This window comes from Haemorhous mexicanus, chromosome 20 (genome assembly GCF_027477595.1).
Source record: "Haemorhous mexicanus isolate bHaeMex1 chromosome 20, bHaeMex1.pri, whole genome shotgun sequence".
Classification (NCBI taxonomy): domain Eukaryota; kingdom Metazoa; phylum Chordata; class Aves; order Passeriformes; family Fringillidae; genus Haemorhous; species Haemorhous mexicanus.
In genome coordinates, this window is record NC_082360.1 from 4873926 (window position 1) to 4894044 (window position 20119).

General features: G+C 43.3%; 1 protein-coding gene across 2 annotated transcripts in view; it reads right to left on the minus strand.

The window, feature by feature from the left end:
- The window catches only part of SAP30BP (SAP30 binding protein), a 29352-nt gene that overhangs the window by 7229 nt on the left and 2004 nt on the right, over positions 1-20119 (minus strand). The window contains exons 3-4 of one of the 2 annotated variants that reach the window (XM_059864519.1): positions 18801-18848; positions 6040-6082 (exon numbers count right to left, since the gene is read on the minus strand). In XM_059864519.1, the coding sequence (XP_059720502.1) occupies positions 6040-6082; positions 18801-18848 (91 nt within the window). The remainder of the gene's footprint in view (positions 1-6039; positions 6083-18800; positions 18849-20119) is intronic. The other variant, XM_059864518.1, reaches the window with a different exon arrangement.

The window sequence follows — 20119 nt, forward strand, 5'->3', positions numbered from 1 at the left end:
CTGGAGAGAGCAAACTGGCATGAGTTCTGGAACTACTGACGGGAATTTCAGGCATACAAGTAATTAAATTTGTTTTATGTCTTTTATGTCAGCACTACTCCCTCACTGGGAACCCAGGGCAAAGGTGATGACAACGCTGACAGCTAGTACTTGTGATATTTTCAAGGTGCTGAGCAAGAAGCAACTAAAGAATCTGAAGGCTGGGTCATTAGAAGAGGGGACGTGATGCTTTTTTATTGATACCTACACTCTTGGAGAGAGAATGGGACCATGCATGTGGTGGAGCACAGGATCAATTTTATGCAGTCTGGCTCTTTGCCATTTTGGGGGAGATAATCACTTGGTGAATATTTAGTTCAGGACATATCTGGATGAACCAAAATGGCTCAAGGAGAGAACAATGCTCCCCAAGGCTGTCAAGAGTTAACCACAAGAAATTACATTTAATCCTTAGGTTAACACTTCCTTAACAGGCTCTTTGATCTTTGCTTACAGAGACAGACTACTGCTAGAAAGAACAACTCGTCCTGCAGTACTGGGAACAGCCCAGTCCAGATTGCCAAATTTCCACAGCTGTTTGTACTGGGATATACTACTAAAGTATCTGATTGCCCTATAAAGATTAGTTTACATATTTATCAGCAAAAGAAACGGCCACATTTCCCCCCATTGCTTGCTACTTTCCCACTATTATGGGAAACCCAGGCAGGTCTCTGGCCAAGCCTTGGAACAGAGATTTGTGCCCCATTTAAGCAGCTGGGATTGTTTTCAAGCATAATTTGTCCAGGGAACACATCCCAGAGCTGCTCTGTAGTGGATAAGAGATCTGAGAGCAGCACACAAGTCACATCGACCAAGCTTTTCACATGTGCAGCTCCTCAGTTACACATTCCTCAGTAAAGCTGCCTGAGCTACAACTCCAGCACCCAGAGTTCAGCTCCTCTGGATAAAGGCCAGGAGGGCCCAAAGGCCAGACAGGGCTGCTGGAACCCTGGAGAGCTGAGGCTACAGAGAAACAACACCACACACAATCAGTGCTGCTACAGTTTCCATGTCTTTTGTAAAAATGTGAAGCACTAAGGACAAGATCCTTTGCAGAGGAAAAGCTGGCAGGCGACCACTCATTCTATTTCATCAAGATGTTGCTGAGGGTTAAATTCTTCAGCAGTTGCCAGTAAGGAACAAAAAGTGTCCTTTGGCATTTACCAAGTGGGAGCCTTTATGGAAGGAGGAAAGCTTGCCAGAGTCCCCAGAGAAAGGCAGGCAAAGGGAGCTCCCTGACAACAAGGCACACATTTGTTACAGGTTACAGCTGCTGGTGGGATGGGGAGGCCTCTGGGTTAATTAGAGCTTCAGGAAACCCAGAAAGACAGTGGCAAAGACACAGAGTGTGGGTAATACACAGCACACAAGGCTTGCTGGGAAAGGTAAAAGCTGATTAAAGGCTTAAGAGGTTCACAGCAGAAACATTAAAAAAAAGACCATTAAATCAAGACTTCATGAGGCAGAGAAAGCACCTGAAAAAAATATTAATTAAAAAAAAAATCAAGCCTAGGTCCACATTAGACATCCCACAAGCTCCCTTGTCTTTGCAGATGAGCCACAGAGAAACAAAACATTTATGGGAAGGGGAACTGTGTGCTCATATAAACTCAGGAACTCTGGGCAGGACCTCTGTTTTACCTGCAAAAAAAAGTCAAAGTCATAAGAATATCTTCAGCAATCCATTCAAAGCCCCCTTGAAAAAGAAATAATTTTGGAAGCAGAACAAGAGCTCCCAATGAGACAATATATTTTGATGCATGACTTTTCAGGTTTGGTGCTCATTTCCTCTTTTGTTTGTTTGAGCCTTGTGAAAATAATCCTCTATCAACATTAAGGGGGAAAGCATCTTTTAATGGTTTACAAGGAGCTGGAACTAAGGAATCTTTGCCTCCTTCAATCCCACCAGAGCAGGAGGCAGCTGAACACTGCCAGCAGCAAGGCAGGACATGCACCTCACAAACTGAGCACAAACTTGCAGCATTACTCAGTTATTTCATCACTTTGCAGCCATACTGAGGTGCCACATCATTGGGAAGAAAAGGGTGAGTTTAAGGGTGAGTTTAACCCCTTTGGGCTTATTTACAGTAAGGAAGTACAAATTATCCATGCCCTCCAGCAGTCCTCAGACTTGTTCCCCACACAGACAGAATGGCTCATTCCACAGCATCTTCCCACCAGCTCTTTCCCTAGAGGAAAGGGCAGCTGGGATTATAATCCTCATTTTCATGTATGGCCACACACTCCTGTATAAAACATTTTGTTTTTCCAAGACCCAAGGGCAGCTTTCCACCATGTCTACAGCAATAACTGCAGATGAACAGCTCACAACAAGGTGTGCCCTCACAGGATACATCCAACTGCTCTGTGCATCCTGTTATTCCTGTCAAGACCAAAGTTTTACTTTGACATGAGTCACAGGTAGCGACACTGGCTCCAGCCCCTAATTTGCCCTGTGATTTGCAGACTCACAGCCTAGAGGATCTCCAAGTGTGGACCTCAGGAAGTGGCTGTTGGCACAATTAATCACTCCAGGCACACCCAGATTCTGGCTCACAGTAAGTAAATATCTTCCCCAATCAGATTCTCAGTCCTGACAAAGAACTAAGGCTGTGAAGCAGATCCCATGAGTCAGATGGGGGTTCAAGAAAGCAGGGGCCACTGCCCCTGAAAGCCTCCTGCTGCTAAAGAACACTGCTGCTGGTGCTTAGTCTGTGCATTCTCCTTCCACAAGCTGCCCTAAAAATTAAAACCTTCATCAGCACAAGCAGTAGGTGTTCGTAGCTTTTTGTATAGTCAGCACATGCACTGTGGTAAAGGAGAGCCACTCCTCTGCTCCCAGGCCATGCACAGCAGGCCAAAGCACAGGCAAATATTATCTTTCAAAGATTCAGCACCTCAGCAGTCAGTGAAGGATATGTCACAGATTTCAAGGATTTGCTCATCAGATCTTGGTAAGGCAGAAAAGTAAATGGAAATGCTACATTTAATGTGCTTCAGTTTGAGATAGATGAATTATGTGACCTATACCCAATAGCAGGAGACAATCTGCAAAGCAGGAGAGAAAGTGGCACAGTGCAAATTGCGAGCTCCACTTCCAGAAGGAAATGACTGCTCTCAGTCCAAAGGCTGTGCTGGAGACAATGTCAGAGAGCACACAGGAATTTTGTTTCCTACAGATGGGTAGGAATGTTTTCCTAGTGCACAGAAAAGCAAAAGAACAGAGAGCACAGGAGCTGGCTGTACAGGACAGACTCGGTATGGATCATGGCTCTTGGATTAACGCTGCTCCCAGGTGGGATGAAGAACTCCTGTCCCTTTCAGGGGTCACTTATATGCTGTGTTTGAAGCAGCCACAAGGGATTAGAGGCAGCTCAGGTGCCAGTTTCTTTCTAAAGGTCACGCTATACAAAGAAAACAAGGAAAGGGTGATCAGAGCAACAAGGGCTTCCCCTGGAGACATGCAAACCGGTGGTGCCTGCTCTCTACAACTGCATTCCCTGACACTCCAGTCAAGGCTGCTTGGCATAAACCGGGGGGGGGGTTCTGATTTCCTGGCACCAGGACAGCCAAATCAGAGGGAAGAACTGGAGACAACAACATGCCAGTGAGTCACCCATCCGTGGAAGGACACCAGGTCCCTTTCTGCTCCGTGGGCTGAGAAACGCAGAGGGAGACCTGCAACTCAGCCATACTTTCTGCTCTTATGAACACTGACTTTGTGCTTAGATATCCCAAGGGCTGGAGAGAACATTTCTTCCAGTCCAAAAGGTAAACAACCACGCTGCAAAGAACTTCAGGGCAATAAACCTCCTACATCCTAAAGTACTATTTTGCAAGGCTGCAGGAAACAGCAAATGCAATGTTGTAGCAGCACCAGGAACTCTGATTCAGAGTGGTACAAAAAGCCCCAAAGGACAATGCTGATGTAGAAATCTATGAAAATAAGTTTCACACATACTTTCTTCTCAAGCAGGGGGCTGATACCTCCCCTTTCATTCTGTCATCCATTGATTATGTGATCACTACTTTGACATAAGTCAGGACAACCATGCCCTTCCCAGGAGCTCATCCCTACTGTTCTCTTTGTGCCAACTCCAGTGCTCACCTAGCATGCACTAAGCACATCAGGGAATGGATCCAGCTGGAAGCCTCACAGGGGAAAAAAAAAAATAAAAGAAACAACAAAAAAAGAGCAGTGAAGATGGATCCCAGCTGGCTCCCACTCCCAGAGCTGCTCCAACATTACTGTGCATCTGGGGAGGTAAAACACAAACAGTGCTTTTGGCAGGAGCCTACACTTATTTAATACTTAAGCAACTGCACAATCACAGACTTTAATAAAGGTGATGCAGAAAAATGTAGGGCTATCTTCTGAGAGGGGCAGGCCCACACCCTTTTAATGCAAGAAGCAGTTGTGGAAAACTGTCCAAGGAGGACCTTGATTTCCACAGACTGATAGACAAAACTTGAGGTGTCCAGATTGGAGCAGTTACTCACTTTGTGTCAGAAAATCTTGCACCTTTTTCCATTAAAGAATTTTAACTGTGAAAGTCCAGGTTTCCAGAAAGGGAGTGGTTCTTGCATTACTCCAACTGTAAGTCTCTTGCAACAGTTCCTTTTAAACTGGATAAGATATGGTCTAATGGAACAGACCTACAGAATCCAGCATGGCAAGTATGCTGACCTCTAATAACCTGGTTCTGCACAAAGCCAGCTTGCACACTGCTGTTTGGAAAGGATATTAAAGATAAGATTACACAGACCTCAGTCGAGGTTTCAGACTCTCCAACACTGTTCACCCATGAGCTGTGACACTACCAAGTGCTCCCTGTGCTGCTTTTAAACCCATGTGCAAGTCTGGGCCATGGTGAGACAAAGAAATGCAGTCTGGGCAGTCACTGTGGGAAAAGGGGACTAACAGAATTGTAACCTGAGCCTTACACCTTCATTAAGAAAGGACTTCCTACTACATTGCTTCACAACTGCACAGCTTCACCCACATGTAAAATACAGATGAAAACAGCAGTTGGCTTACAGAGATTTTGCTGTAGTTTTTACCCCAAATGCTGCTGTCTCATCCATGCTTCCAGGGTACATTTTGAGGAGGATGAGTTGATGGAAGAAAGATTTCTGTTGCATTTAATGATGAGATTGGTTGAAGCAGCTTTGCCTTCTAAAGGCAGAAAATCCAACAGAGCAGTTGCAAAGTCTGGGCAGGCCAACTAAAAAGGACTTATAAATCCCAGACTTCAGTGATGGCTGCTGTAGGAGTCACAGCTGAGAACCTGAGTATTTACCATCTTAATTTACACTTACCCCATTTTATGGGTGAAATATCAAACTGATTTGAGAGAGGAAGCAACTTCCAAACTCATTAGTTTTTAATGATATTATTAAATGATACCACACAACTGCAGAAGTAACCTCAGGAACAGAGCATCGGTGCAAGACAGTCAGAAATGCAATATAAAATGCAGTTTCTGTGCAGCTCCAAAGAGACCAAGCAGAGGATTGTATTTCAAGCTGACAACCCCAGGCTTTCCAAATCTAATAATGGTGCAATGAATAAATGAGATGTCACAAAAATCAAGTTTTAGTAACTATTAGAAAACATAGAGTACTATGTCAGCACAGCAGCTGTAAATCTGTGAGTGGCTCACATTTAAATGGGGATACTCTTAGTGAGTTTTGGAAGTCACAGAACAAAACACTCCTGGTTCCACTGGCTCTGTCTAGACAAAGCTACGCTTGGTTTTAAGCTCATCTAGAAAAACACCAACACTGCCCTTTACATACACATTTTAAACATGAAATTATTTTCATATTTTTAGGCATGAAGCCTTTCTCCCAGAAGAAAAGTTCACTGAAAATATTCAGGCAGTAATTGAAATTACAGCATTGCCAGGGCAGAGGGAAGGTGCTTTTTACAAAGTGAGACATACAAGGTCTAGCATGAATAAAAACCTGTGAATAAATACTTTTGAGTGAACTTACCAACTAGCTCCTGGGGATCTCTTTTCTCCACTTCTGAGAATTCCTGCAAAAAAGGAGGAAGAAACAGATTTTAATCAAGTTATGCCTCCAATCTAAAAAGCTATGCTGTTTATCTAGAAATGTACAACTTTTCTCTGAGACAAGAAAATAAAAATTAAGAACGAAACTCAATTTATTAGGTAAGAGGACAATGTCTGGACCATGGAAAGCCAAAGTCTAATAGGATGCTCCATTTCTTTGCAAAGCTAAATTTAATAAAAGAATTAAGGCTTTGTTTCACCCGGTCTTGGATACTGAACTTCTCTGGAATTCCACACAAACTGCTGTACACAAAGCCTTTCCTTCAAAGAGATCAAACCATAGATTCTTCATTTTTGGTGACTGGCCCTGGGCACCAACCAGGAGTCAGTGTTTTAGAACAGTTAGGTGAACACAGGCTGGATCCAGCCCACAGGAGACTCCTTTAGTCCTGGGAATGCCAACCACAGCTCTGTGCAGCTCCCAGTGCTCTGAGCAGGATCAGCCTCGTGCATTCCCCAGAGCAATGTGGCCACAGCCCAGGTGCTCCAGAGCTCAGGGATCAGCTCCTGATCAGCCTCTCCAGGCTCTGGAAGGCTCCCAGAGCTCTGCAGGGTCCCAGGCTGCAGAGGTTTGCCAGAGGTGTGATGCTAAATTAATCTCTGCCCCTCTGCCATGCAGGGCTTTGGCTGACAAACCCTCTCCAAACCACATTGCCAGGGAGTGTGCTGGTGTTGCAGATCCTGTGCTCCTATTTTAGAAGGATGATCCCACTGGCAGCTCTCTTGCTGCTGCTTTCCAGGAGTGATACAGCCAACCTGCTCTACCAGGGACTCAAGAGCAACCTGCACTGGCTTGAAGTGCTCTGTTTAGAGATGGCCACACAGCTAATCCCTACCTGGTTAAAGAAATTAAGGACACCTCATTTGCAGATGTTTGCAGCAGAGTGTGCTGAACAGGAGGCATTATGTAGGATAAAACACTCTTAAATATGGTTTCACCATACTGAGACCAACACCCAAATATTTTGGTGCTTCTGGGAGATCCCAGCAGAGTCCCAAGCGATATCAAGCTCAGCACAAATAAAGTTTCTGAAACAGTACCAGCTGTATCCCAACATTGCCCTCTCCCTCTGCCTCCCTCCCAAAGACCTTTTGTGACTCACTGGACTGTTGTCCAAAATTCCTCAGTGCCTCCAAACACTGAAGCCATTCATTGAACCTGACACTGACAGAATGCTGCCTTCTTGCTGCTTGGTAACAGCTCCCTGACCCCCTCCTTTTCTCCATTTCCAGTCAGGTGAGAGGTGCATCAGGTGAGGAGAGAGCAGTAAGGTCACCAAGCCAGATGTGGGAACAGCCTGTGCCAAACTCACTCTGAAAATGACCCATTTTCAGAGAAGCCAAAGCTCTCTGGAAGCAGAAAAACAAATCCTTTGTGTGACACTAAGTGCTACAGGGCATTTTTTTATAGCCATTCATGGAAGACACAAAAAAAAAAAAAAAAAAAAAAAAAGGCACTATTTCTGCATTAGTACACTTGGATCACAAAAATACAAGGCTAAAGCTATTTTAGAAAAAGAAAGAAGTACACAGAGGAACAAGCATCTTCTCCCTGGCCAGCTGGCCCCAGGCCCCTCTGAGATGGGCTGAAGTGTCACAGCTCCAACCCCTCTGAGACAATGCCTTTGGTGTGTGCATCAACAGCTCTCCTCGAGGCATCACAGAGAAAAATTTCAACAGGAACATAATATTTCAAAGCAAAAAAATTATGCCAAAGCAGTAGCTCTCTTTGGTGAGGGCACTGGACAGGAATCCAGTGAATCCAGACTGTGTTCTCCACAAACCTACGTGGATCGGGGTCACAGACTGAGCTTCAGGTCACCACTGGAGAAGTGGGAGCAATTCTGTGGTAACTGATAGGCTGTGAGGACAAATCCAGATGACCACAGAGGCTGGAGAAGCTCAAAGAGCTGCAGATGCAAGGTAACATCTGTTCAGGCACATACAGTGACTCACCAGCAGTGAATACATGTGTCATTCCCTTTCAGGGGAGAACTTGCTAGATGGGTAATTAAAACTATTTCTCACCTTGGTTTGAGACAACAAGCAAGGGTTTGCTGAGGTGAAAGGAGGGAACAGCTTTAGCTCCAACCTTGATCAAACTACATCTTGCACTCTTATCTCTTGTAAGTTTTAAGTGTAACTGAGAAGGAAGAGACAGGCTATGTCCCTGAGCACCTCCTGATCCTTCCTCATATCCTCATACCATTTATTATTCCATGACGCTTCCCACCTCCTTCTGCCCACTTACTGCAAGAGAAATAATCCCCCAAAACAGCAATATTGCCAAGCAGGCACTTAAGCAACCCAGTGGCACAGCCAAATTCAGGTGCATTAGACATGGGCTATGTGGCCCCAAAAAGGCTGCCCTCTTATTTGGGCCCTAACAGCCTTGCAAGAGGTTGTACTGCATTTCTGACTTGTCCAGAAGCTCATTTTCAAGTCTCCTGTATGCCTGGAGTTAGTACCAAGCATAAGCACACAGCTCTCAGGAAACATGAACTCATGTGCTGAGAGAGAAACTGATGGCCAAATCCCCTCCTGCCATGCTTTATATCAGACAAAGATCTCTGAAATGTCAGCTATGTTAAATGAACTTCCAGAATCATCAGTAAGTTTGCTTTAACCAGAATTTTCTCCTTTAATTTGCATCCTTTGAGTCTGTCCTATTTACAAGAGGCTAAATCAAGCCAGTCCTATCAGGCTCCACTGTTTTGCCCTGGCCCATACTTTCCCACCACAGCCACCCCACCAAGTCCAGTCCCCACAAGCCCCAGCCAAGACATCAGAGAGCCCAGAGCTACACCAAGCAAAAGCTAACACGTTCAGCCCTGGATTGCAGCCACACCTCACTGCCCAGGGACAGGAATTTTGCTTAGTGATGAGTTCCTTCATACCTCCACCCACTGCTCCATCCTGAACGAGCTGGTGACATCAACACAGCTTTTCATTAACTTGGGCTGCTTTCAAACCTCTTAAATGCTTTCAAAATACAAACTGATGACCAACTTCTCCAGTGCTTGTTCATATTTGCTCAGTTTGCTGTTGAAAACTATGAGGCAAGCATCAACAACTTGACTAAAGTTTGGCAGATGCAAGGACTAAGGAGTCTTGTTCAAACCTCTGAGTATCCACTGAAGATCCAGAACATTCTAAAAACTTCCAGTGGAGCAATCACACCAGAACTGTTCTACACTCCCTTAGGCTAATTTAAGTTTGAGACACACGATGAGTACAATGAACTGATTAGGAAAGACAGCATAAAAACCACAAATCTGCAGATCTTATCTAATACATTAAGTGGAATGAAATGGAGAATCACCAAGTGGAAAAATAAGGTACAATAAATACTGGAAAGTTGCTACCTTTTGGTTATGAAAGAGAAGAAATATTTATGCACGGATGAGAGATTTCTAAAGGACTTCCAAAGCATTTAAACAATGGAAAATGTGAAGGTAACTGAATTTTATATAGGGAAGTTACCTAAATCCACTTAGGCAAAGGTGATCTCTCTGTAGATTACATCACCAATACCCACAGTGTTATGCATCAGTATCTGACATCGAGCATACAATCAAGCAGGTGAGTGGTTCCAGCAGGAGGGATTTTATGTCAAAATTCCCCATCAAAGTAAATATATGAAATTATTAGAGATTTCAAGCATCCCAGAGCTAAAGGCATCACCTAAAGAGTTCATTTCCATTTGAATTCTGAGGCCTTTCAAAAATAAGGTTAACACTTTGCTAGTGACACCTGTACCAGAGTTTTCACAAACCAAACCCCTGAAAATCTGTACAGAAGCAACTCTAAATTCACTTATTGCTTGACTGAGCTTGAAAAAAAAAAAAAAGGCAAAAAAAAAGCAGTACTGTGCTTTATCATGCACTCAGCAAGTTGATTTTCTGGCTGCCATCTACTCTGCAGCCCTGATCTCACAAGATTAACAGTTTAAGGGCCCAAAGCCAGCCAGCCTCACTCCAACAGGGCTGCTGAAAGGAGTCAAGGGATGCCACAGTGCCCCAGAGCCAAGCTGGAAGAAGACTGGAAACACAAAAACAAGCAGGAAGGAGACTCTTTCCTCTGCTCTGGAGACTAATAAAGAGCAGACTCTGAAGAGCACAAGCTGCTATGGACAAAGTATTATAAAACCCCAAACTGCACCTTTTTCATAGATTTCTGTGCTTCCAAGAACAACTGTGCACATCAGCTCACAAGCAAACAACACTTATGCTGTTACTAATCGTGTTTGAGTATAGGAAAAGGTTTTTCATTTTTTCCACTTTCCCAAGACAAATGGCTTTTCTCAAGCCCTGGACAGGATGACTGCCTGCAAGAGCCTGGCTCATGAGCACCAAGTGCTGGTTCAGTTTTCATGTATCATCATCAGATAAAGAGAAGCAAGATGAAGGGAGGGTGTGTACACACACACAAGGGAAGTGCTGCATTTTGCCTGAAGCTTTCACCTCACTGGAGTGACATATGGACCATCTTTTCAGTCCTACAGTGTCTCCATCCAGTTACATAAAAAACAGTGTCTGCTCAAGCTCCAAGGAAAATAAAAACAACCCAACACAATCCTCACAGCATGGAACAGAGATTAAAGGAAGGAAGCAAAACAATATGAATCTGAGACTCATGAATTCCAGTTTGGACAGGCTTGCCCAGAACAGCTTTATTTAATGGAAAGAATGGACTGACTTAAAACAATGCTCACTAAATCCTTGCTGAAACAAGATCCATAAATCCAGCTCAGTGCTCACATCCAACATAACTGCTGGCATTAACTGTCACCACAAGGTACAAATTCAAGCAATTCTTGCAGAGGCAGGTGCACATGTCAGTGCAGGTGCACTTCAAGCTACCAGGAGAAATGGTTCAAGTGGGAGGCAGAAGACACAAAACCAGAGTCTGATGGCTTTAACAAAAATGCGAATTTTAAGAAATGGTGAAGTTGATGCCAGGTTTGCCACTGCTCAGTTGCATTCCCAGACTTGCAGCCAACTGAAACCTGCAGCTTCATTCTCCCACTGACTTCCAGGTAATACTAAAAGCAACTAGCTCAGACAGTACCACCCCCTCAACATTTTCTTCTTTTTTTTTTTTTTTTCAGCAAATGCTCTTGTGTTGCAGAATTTCTTTTCTCTCCCTACTACTTCACGTGATTGTTTGCACATGAATTTAATGCAAATTTAAACTGGCAGCCACAAAATGTACAGACCAGTGACATCATTGTCAAGCAGTGTATTAGTTTGAAGATATTACAGAGAATTTTTCAGTACAGTAGCCAGGGGATCTGCTGCTGTAACAGCTGTTACAGTGGATTTCTTGAATCTGAGCAAGTGCCAGCAACAAGTTTTTGTAATTTTCCCTCCTCTCTACAATTCAGAATATCTCCTGTAGTCCCAAAACACAAACAGCCTCTCTTGGCTGAGTATGATGGAAAGAAACTATAATTTGCAGAAAGTGTTAGAAGAGTTGTCTAAGCCAGTAGTGATGATGGCCTTGCCAGAGCAAGCAGGTGAAATGCCTACATCATGCAGACAGCAGAAGAAAGACAACTCCAAACCCTGCATTGTGCTTTTTTTTCTCCACTTTCTTTTCTTTTCTTTTTTTTTTAAGGAACATGGTAGCAATTATGTTCTTGTTTTTCCTCTACAAAGATCAGAGGTGCTCATGGGAACAGAACACCAGAAATGTCTCATTTAATATTAAAAGTGCATGACATGATTTCATTTCTTGCTCCCCAGATCTGCCTGATGTTGGTGTGCACCCAGGCTGAAGGCAGCAAACAGAGTGCATGTCAAGTGCATTTAGAGTCTGGGGAAGAGAAAGCCAGGCAACAGGAGTACAATGCTTTTATTCCTCCCCCCCCCAACCTTTTTTTTTTCTTGTATTGTGAGAGAGGAGAATCCCAAGAGAAAGCTTGAAACAAGCACATTTCCTACAGCCATATCCTGTTTGCCAGCTCTGCTACATAGCTCCAGGCAAAGTGCCCAGTTCAGCATAAGAAATTTAACTAAGAAAAACCTGTAGAGACCATGATCTAGATACCAAGAGAAATCCAGCAGCTCAGAAATAAGCCACCATAGGAAAAAAGCCTGATATATCCACTCTTCAGTGACACTTATATACAGGCTTTACAAATCTGTTTGGAAATAAAGTCACAGACAGAAAGGGAAGGAAGAACAAATCAAAGAGTCAAACATTCCTTATCAAAATGTGCATAGCTGACACTGCCTTTTACTTTTCCATCTAAATTACATCTAAAAATACAAATTCATTAATGAAATTAAAAAAAAAAAAAAAAAAAACGCTGAAAAAATCCCAACCAAGACCTGGCAAAACATTTCAGTGAGAAAATGCTTCAGAAAGGAAGCATTCATAGCATAAAGCCTTTAAATAGCTTCTTTGAAACTTGACTCCATTCACCTGACATATGCTATCGGAGTATTTGACAAAGATTATTTGTTAGGAGTAACTTCCAGTTAAGGAACTGTGTGCCAGAACTTTTGCTTTCCATGTGGAGCTACAATTAATAACACCTGCTTGCCAGTGGAGCCTGGTCCCAAAGCTACCTGCTTCCTTTCACAGCCCCAGGAGCACAACAGCTCCTGATCTGCACAGCCCAAAAATTCTTTCCAGTGATTTTTGCTTACCACGATGAAATAGAAATTCACTGGTCAAGTATCAGCAAGACATGACAAGGCTGGAGTTGTCAAGGTACTTTGATGATTTTATTTTTTACAGCTTGTTGCAGTGCAGAATCAAGTAGAAGGTAAGAAAATTCTGAAGCCTCACAGCAGTAAAGGAAAGGCTCAGGAGAGCTTACAAAATTAACTTCTTGCACAAACTTTCTCCCCTAGCACATAGTACTAAAAATTCTTCGTGGTTTGGAGTAGAGGCAAGGTGTAATAGCAAGTATCCTCAGTGAGAAATTCATTCCTTCATGAATAGATCCCACAAAGTTTATCCAGATTTTTCTCCTTCTGTACCCAGAACAGGGCAGCTGGAAGGAGCTATTTTCAGCTATTTGCTGGTATTTGAGGCAATGCTCCATCTGTGCTAACTTCTCAGCCCCTCACTGTGACATGCACCAACCTGCACACTCAGAACAGCCTATTTGAGAACAGCAGCCAGAAATAATTGCAGCTACAGAGCTGGACTTGAAGAACTCAGACCTTTATCAGGTGAAATATGCAAGGGGAAGCAGCTCCAGAAAGGACTTTTCTTCAAGTTTAAAGACAAACAGAACAAGCCTGGCTCTTCTTTGGAAGAAGGCAAGCCACACCTGTGTCAATAATCCCTGGTATTCAGTACTGCAGGGAGTGAAGAGTCTGCTGCAACATGTATGCCCGGCAGGGAGGAAGGAACAAGCATGTCCACGGACATGTCTCATCTTCCAAACAGCTCCGGAGCTGGATGGAAGCCAGGAGCTCTCCAGGAGGTATTCCAGCTTCAGAGCCCCACAAGGCTGTGATCTGTCTCCCTCTCAGACAGAGCTGGAGACAGGAGTACGTGTGGCAAGGGGCAAAATAATCCCAGATGCCAAATGTTATTTTGCTTGCTGCATGCAGAACAGCTTTGGCTGCCTGTGATATTCTCTGGCAGTAACCAAGGTTCACCCAGATAAAATGGGAACCAGGTATCAGCTGGTTTCATGTCTGGGCACTCACTGTAGCAGTGCAGAGACAGCATTTGCAGCTGAGTTACCTCTACTGCCCTCTAAACCCTCTGCAAAACTCTCTGGTTCTCTCTATAGAGCTCTGAAAAAACATTTGTCAAACCTAAAACAAGGGAAAACTACACAGAGTTGGAAGCACAGACAGCATTTTACAAAATTATATTAAAAGGAAGCTGAAACACAGAAAAAGAATCTGAGACTGCAGTGCTTATCATTGGCACCTTCAGGCTGTGCTTGCAGGCAAAGCAATGAGTGAGGAAACAAACCACTGGAGTTCTAACCTTGACCCTGGCCCTGGGAATTGCACAGTTCATGCTTTGAAAGTGTTTACAGAGGTATGCTCACAGCCATGCATAATGCAAGGATATTAACTTAAGGATAGAACTTTTCCCAAACATACTTTTCCCCTTCTTTGGAGCAAAATAATTACACCTGAGATGAAAGTTAATGAGTAGGTTCAAGCATTTTTCGAGAAGCTGGCTTGATGAATGTATGCTGAATTCAGAAAAATTAATATGCCATATCAAAGTAAGAGTTAATTTCAGGGATTACATTACTGCACACACACCCATTTACTGGTTCTCAGCACTTACCACTTTTACTTTAAATCAAGATAATTTTGGTATTTAAACAAACAGGTCAATGGGTAGGCAAGATAAAAAAACCACCGCAGTCAAAAGCCTGTGAGTATTAGTACACACCTACACATCATAACACAGGAGAATTACTTTACAGGTATGCTGGATCAATAAAAGCTAAACATAATAAAGAGCTGATGTTTATCAAGAAGAGGTACTTAGACATGCTTAGAGGCACAGTATTCCTCTGAAATTTGACAGCCTTCTGAGAGATCCCAGTTTGGCTGCCTCTCCATACAACACCTTGAGGATGCAGAGGGGACCCTCAAAACAAAACCAGGAAAGGAAAACATCAAAGTAGCCACCTGTTCTGAAAAACTGCTACCATGTGGCAGGCATTCACCTGCCAAGGGAGTGGCAAATTTCTTAGCTTTCTTGCACTGGCTGGTCCTGATACAACAATTAAGGCTCAAGAGTTAATGATTTCCCTCTGGGAAAGCTCCAGGAGCCAAGCTGCAGGGCTGGGCTCTGTCCTTGATCAACATTTGCAACCTTTTATTCATCCAGCCCTCCAATATGAAGCACAGAACCCCTCAGGTGAGGCTTCGAGCACAAGGTCAATATTTTGAGGTTCATTTTTCATTTTCCAGCAGGACTGGCCATTTAGTGAGCTCTGAAAGCCTGTATCTTGTTACTGCATCAAGGCTGTAACCAGAGCCCGCTGCTGGCCAGAGCCCCAGCAACCGGCACCCTGTTAACCCTGTCCTTCCCAACCAGCACAACGCCACATTTCACACCCAAGCCCAAACCTCCTTCAGTTTGTACCCAGGGCTCCAGCAGCTGAGGAAAGGGCACTAAGAACTCATCCAAGCTGGGATTTCACTGTTTTAACATTGCTGTTAAACAGATTTTGTTGCCTATTTCTTCTCCCTTCAAAGCAGAAGGTTTTGTTTCTAAAGTGCTTTTAAGGCAGATGCTTGTTTCCAGTTGGTGACTGCTCAGGTAAAAGGGATTGTGGCCACTAGCAAACCTGTCCTGCTCCAGAGCCTGAGCATCCATCCAGCTTTGATTTCTGGAGGAGCAGTTAGTTCTACCCAGATCTGAATCTCCAGTTTCCCTTGAGTCACTTCAAAATGCAATTACAGGATACAACTGAATATATCTGAATATAACTGCATCTGCTGCTTAAAGAGAAGGATTCTGCTTTTTGCTGCAAGCACAGTGTTTTTGAATAACTCTTAGATGGTCAGTAACATGAATTCCATGGGCCAGGAGTCTGCTCTGGAAGAATGCTTCCAGGTGACTGATGAGGCTTAAATATTCTCCTCCTCCTGGCACACCTTTTCCTGTGAACAGGTGTATAAAACTTCTCTATCTCACCAAGCAGCAGTTTGACGTCACAATGTTAGAACTTGGAAAGCTTATTGTGACTTGCTCCTTGGCAAAAAATAACCCACAGGAAAGCTACAGTGCCAATCAGCACTTTGTATTGGCTTCCCCTCCAGTGAGGAACTAGGTCTGAACAGCCAGAGAGGTGCCCCTTCATCAAAACAACGAGGGCAGATTCCCTGGAATCAAGAGAAAAGCCTCAGACAAATATAAAATAAATATCTTTCCAGTGGGGCTATTTGAGGCAGGCTCCAAATTCCACTCTCCCCATCATCACTTGACCAAAGAATTTTTACATCATTCTCCACTTTCTGTCTCCTCTGATTCCACCCACAACAGACCCTTCTGGAGGTTTTGGTTCTGGCACTATCCAAGTACACAATGAGGCCAAATCACAGGATGCACCAGCAACAAGGGAACATAATGGAGCCACAGAACCAGGCTCCATTATTCAAGGTATAAGCTCTATATAAGCTCTAGCCAGTTCATTCACAATATGCACAAAGAGGCAAAACATCAGGAAAAAAAAACCACATATATATATACACACACACACACACACATATATATCTTCAGGGCTTGAAACAACTATAATTGACTGATTAATTGCATTTTTTTTCTCATTCATGCATTTTAAATTATTTACTTTCTGCCTATGGTCAGATTCAGACCTTAGAAAAGCCCTAGCCATATATAAAAGGCATGGGGAATCTATTTAAACATGTTTCCAGGTAACTGAGCAGACGTCTCCATGAAACTGAGCAACTACAGCACTCTGCAGGTTCAAAACAAAATTAAATTACCCAAAAGTGTAAGCAAGTTATAATCAAAAGCCTCCCTTTTGGCTGCACTTTGGATTTACAGTAACTGCAACACATGTTAGCCACCACAGACATTGCAAGCTCCAAGCAGTGAGGATGGAGGAGAACACTGCCCCTTGGTGGAAAAGGGGCAAAGGAAGCATTTGCAACTGCTCCAAGTACAAATACTTCCACAGGGATTTCCACCCCTCCCCATCCCACGTGAATTTCCCAGCAGTATGGCTGGTGCAGCTGCACCAGTGCCCCCACAGCCACACCCCAGCAGGGCACTGGGCTGCCTTCACAGCCCACCCAGCTGGCTCTACAGCTATCACTTAATATTCAAAAAAACCCAAAAAGCCAAAGGACACAATTCCCTTTTTTACCTGTCTTTGAAGACATCTATTAAGGATGACATGGAAGTCAGGAACTGCTGAGTTTCAGAGTCAGGTCAACTTTGCCTCTCTCCTACTCTTCTCAAATCATCACCTTTCATGCCACACTAGGATGGCAGGAATTACATTTTACTGCTATTTTATTGATTTCCTTTAATTCACATTTTCAGTTCTTGCAGAGTTAGTATTGCACAGTCTACCAAGATACAAAATGCTTTTTCTTTTGAATATATTAATTATTTCTTTGCTTCCTCACTGAATCTGAAATGCTGCTCTGTGGCCACGGTGGCTCTTCTTCAGAAGCACAAAATGCACCTGGACAGCAGCACACAAAACCCACTGAAATCAAGAGGCTTTTCAAACCAGCCAACATGAAATGTCAGTGACATATTAAAGCAGCAACCACACAATTCAGTGGTGAGATTTCTGTCACGTATGATTACTCAGATAAGAGTAACTACAGTCTAATTCTGTTCTTTCTTTCTGCCAGACCTATTCTCCACTGCCCTGAAATCCTACAGCCCTTTTAGAGAAGACAGAAATGCTCACACTTGCAACAGGGCCCTACTACACAACTTCAAAAACTTGACTTACACCAAATTTATCTTCTAAGGAAATCCCATATTTTTACTTCATAGTACATATTTGAACCCAGCAGTTTTTACAGAAACATCTTGCTAGCATGTTTACCAGGACAAAAATGTAGAAGTAGAAAAAGGATTAGAGTAAGAGATTGCCTTTTACTTTCTTTAAAAAAAAAAAAAAAAAAAGCAAAACTCTTTCTTGCAACAAGGAAAGGAGAAAACACATTCCATTTCCAAGTGCCTGGGAGCAATTTCACACACAGAGACTTTACCAGCTGCAGTACAGCTGCCAAGATTTCCAGCTGTGTATCACTGTAAAGCCATAAGAATATTGTGGGACCTGGAAGAAGGTGCTGCTATAAAACTAATTCAAATAGAATAGCTATACACATCCATTTGCCTTCATCTTAGCCTATCAAAGCCCTGTGGTAAATCAAATTCTCTACAGTATTTTGCTTTGCAGCACAGTCCTCTGTTTTTTGCAGTAGAGTTTAGGGACTGCCTGCATCCTTGAGGAAGCTGCTGGATAAAATAAATGCCCTTTAATAAATGCATTTGTTCATCACTCACCATCCCTGATGAACAGGACTGCTACTGAACCAACATAAAAATTTAAACACAGTTGTCTATAGTTTCAAATGGATTTGGTCTTTTGTCCTCCAGCTTTTAGCCTGATCCATGTCCTATGTGCTCTTAAACATCTGCTGTTCAGCAGAAAAGAGGTGAAATCTCAAGATAAAGATGATTTCAACTATTTATGACAATAGCTATTATCTGGGGATCTTATTTCACTTTTAAAATCTATCTATGACCTTTACAAAACTGCTTCATTCAGAAGGACAGAGCTGGAGAGAAGTGAATTGATTTTGACACCTTCCATGGCCTGTAAGAGCACAGGATAATTCATTCATTAAGTTGTCCTAAATGAAGAAATTATTCCAACTAACAATACTCATACAGAATTATGTACTGGATGCTGCACCTCCCACATCACTGCAAAACAGGTGAGATGCTGTCAGCAACTTCAGATCTAATGCACAACACGACCAAATTAATGAAGGCCAACCTTCACTGTGACTCAGCCTGTGATAACTGCCTTTGGCAGAAGCCAGGACTAAAGTCAGAAACACAGGTTAAAGCTACAAAAGGTGTGGAACTAACTACAGATCACAAATGAACACCAAGCCATGCTGTTAAAACTTACTCCTCTTGTACTGAGCTTCCCCACCACCACCAGACCACACTTTCAAATACCTTTAGGTCACCAGTCTCAGGTTTTTCAGTCTCTGAATCGTCATCTTCCTACAAGACAAGAATTTACAGGATTAAGCTTAAAGAGCAGGCCTGGCAAGTAACTGAACTTACAGCAAAGGGCATTCAGCAGCCCAGCAGCAGTCCAAGACCCTTTCCATGGAGGGTAGTTTTGCCCCACCCACTCATAACCAGAAAACAAGTCCTACAGTTGGGGGAAGAAGTGTTTGTTTGGTTTTGGGGGTTTTTGTAGGCAAAAGCATCACTCAGCAACAGGTGTCCCTACAAAACTCATGCAGCTCTGGAACGCCCAGAATTAGACAACAAGAAGCAGCAAAATTGGGGAACAAAAGCATTTGTCCTTTGATAATTCTGTCCCCTCCAGTTGGCAGGTGGTGACTGACGAGGCTCTGTTCAGCAGTACCCACAGAAAAAGCAGCATTTGCAAGATCTGTTATAGTCCCAAGCATCAGCAACACACACAGGACACACAGCTGGCCTGCCACCAAACCAAACATGCAGGCTTGGAGAGGGTCTGGCCTAGCAGCAAGTTCCAGGGATCCAGGAGACACAACCTCCTTGCTGGTGCAGAGCTCTAGTGCCTTGCTTGCAGATGCTGTGAACCTCCACAAGGGAACACTGACAAATTTCAGGTGACAGTCTCCTTTTTTTTAAATTTTATTTTATGAACCAGAAATAAACCAAAGAACTGAGGGAACTTCTGCCCTGTGAGAGCTTAAAATACTGAAGCTTCCTGGAGCAAGAAGCTCCAGGTTGGTCCCCACAGGCAGTAAACCTGCTGTCCCCTCACTGGGCATCCTCCCAGTACCCCTATTTCTAGACATAAACACATACTCTGGGTTCAAAACAAGTTTGAGGAGCAGAAAGTGTTTTTTATGCTCACATAACTCAGCAAAATAGTTTTTCTTCCAAACTTTCCCACAAATTTCAATGTTGGCCCCAGAACAAGAACTTGGTATTTCAGCTTCAAAAAGGGCAACAAAGGAAAAAGTGAAATGAGAGGTGTAACTGAAAGGAAGAGTTTAGAAGGAACTGCCCATCTCAAAGCATTGGCACATGAGCCAGTTCTGACAAGGCAAGCTGGAGGCTGACCACACAATAATGGCAGTAAGTTTTAATTGACTGAATTAAGATGCCTCTTTTACAGATTTGAGACACAAACTCCTTCACTTCAGCTACTCTCCAGCTTCCCTTTCTGAAAGATCTACACATCACAATAATTCAGTCTCCAGACTGTCTAAGGTTAATTACAGTGAGTTTGTAACTAGCAAAGAACCAACTAACTTGGTGTTTACACAAAT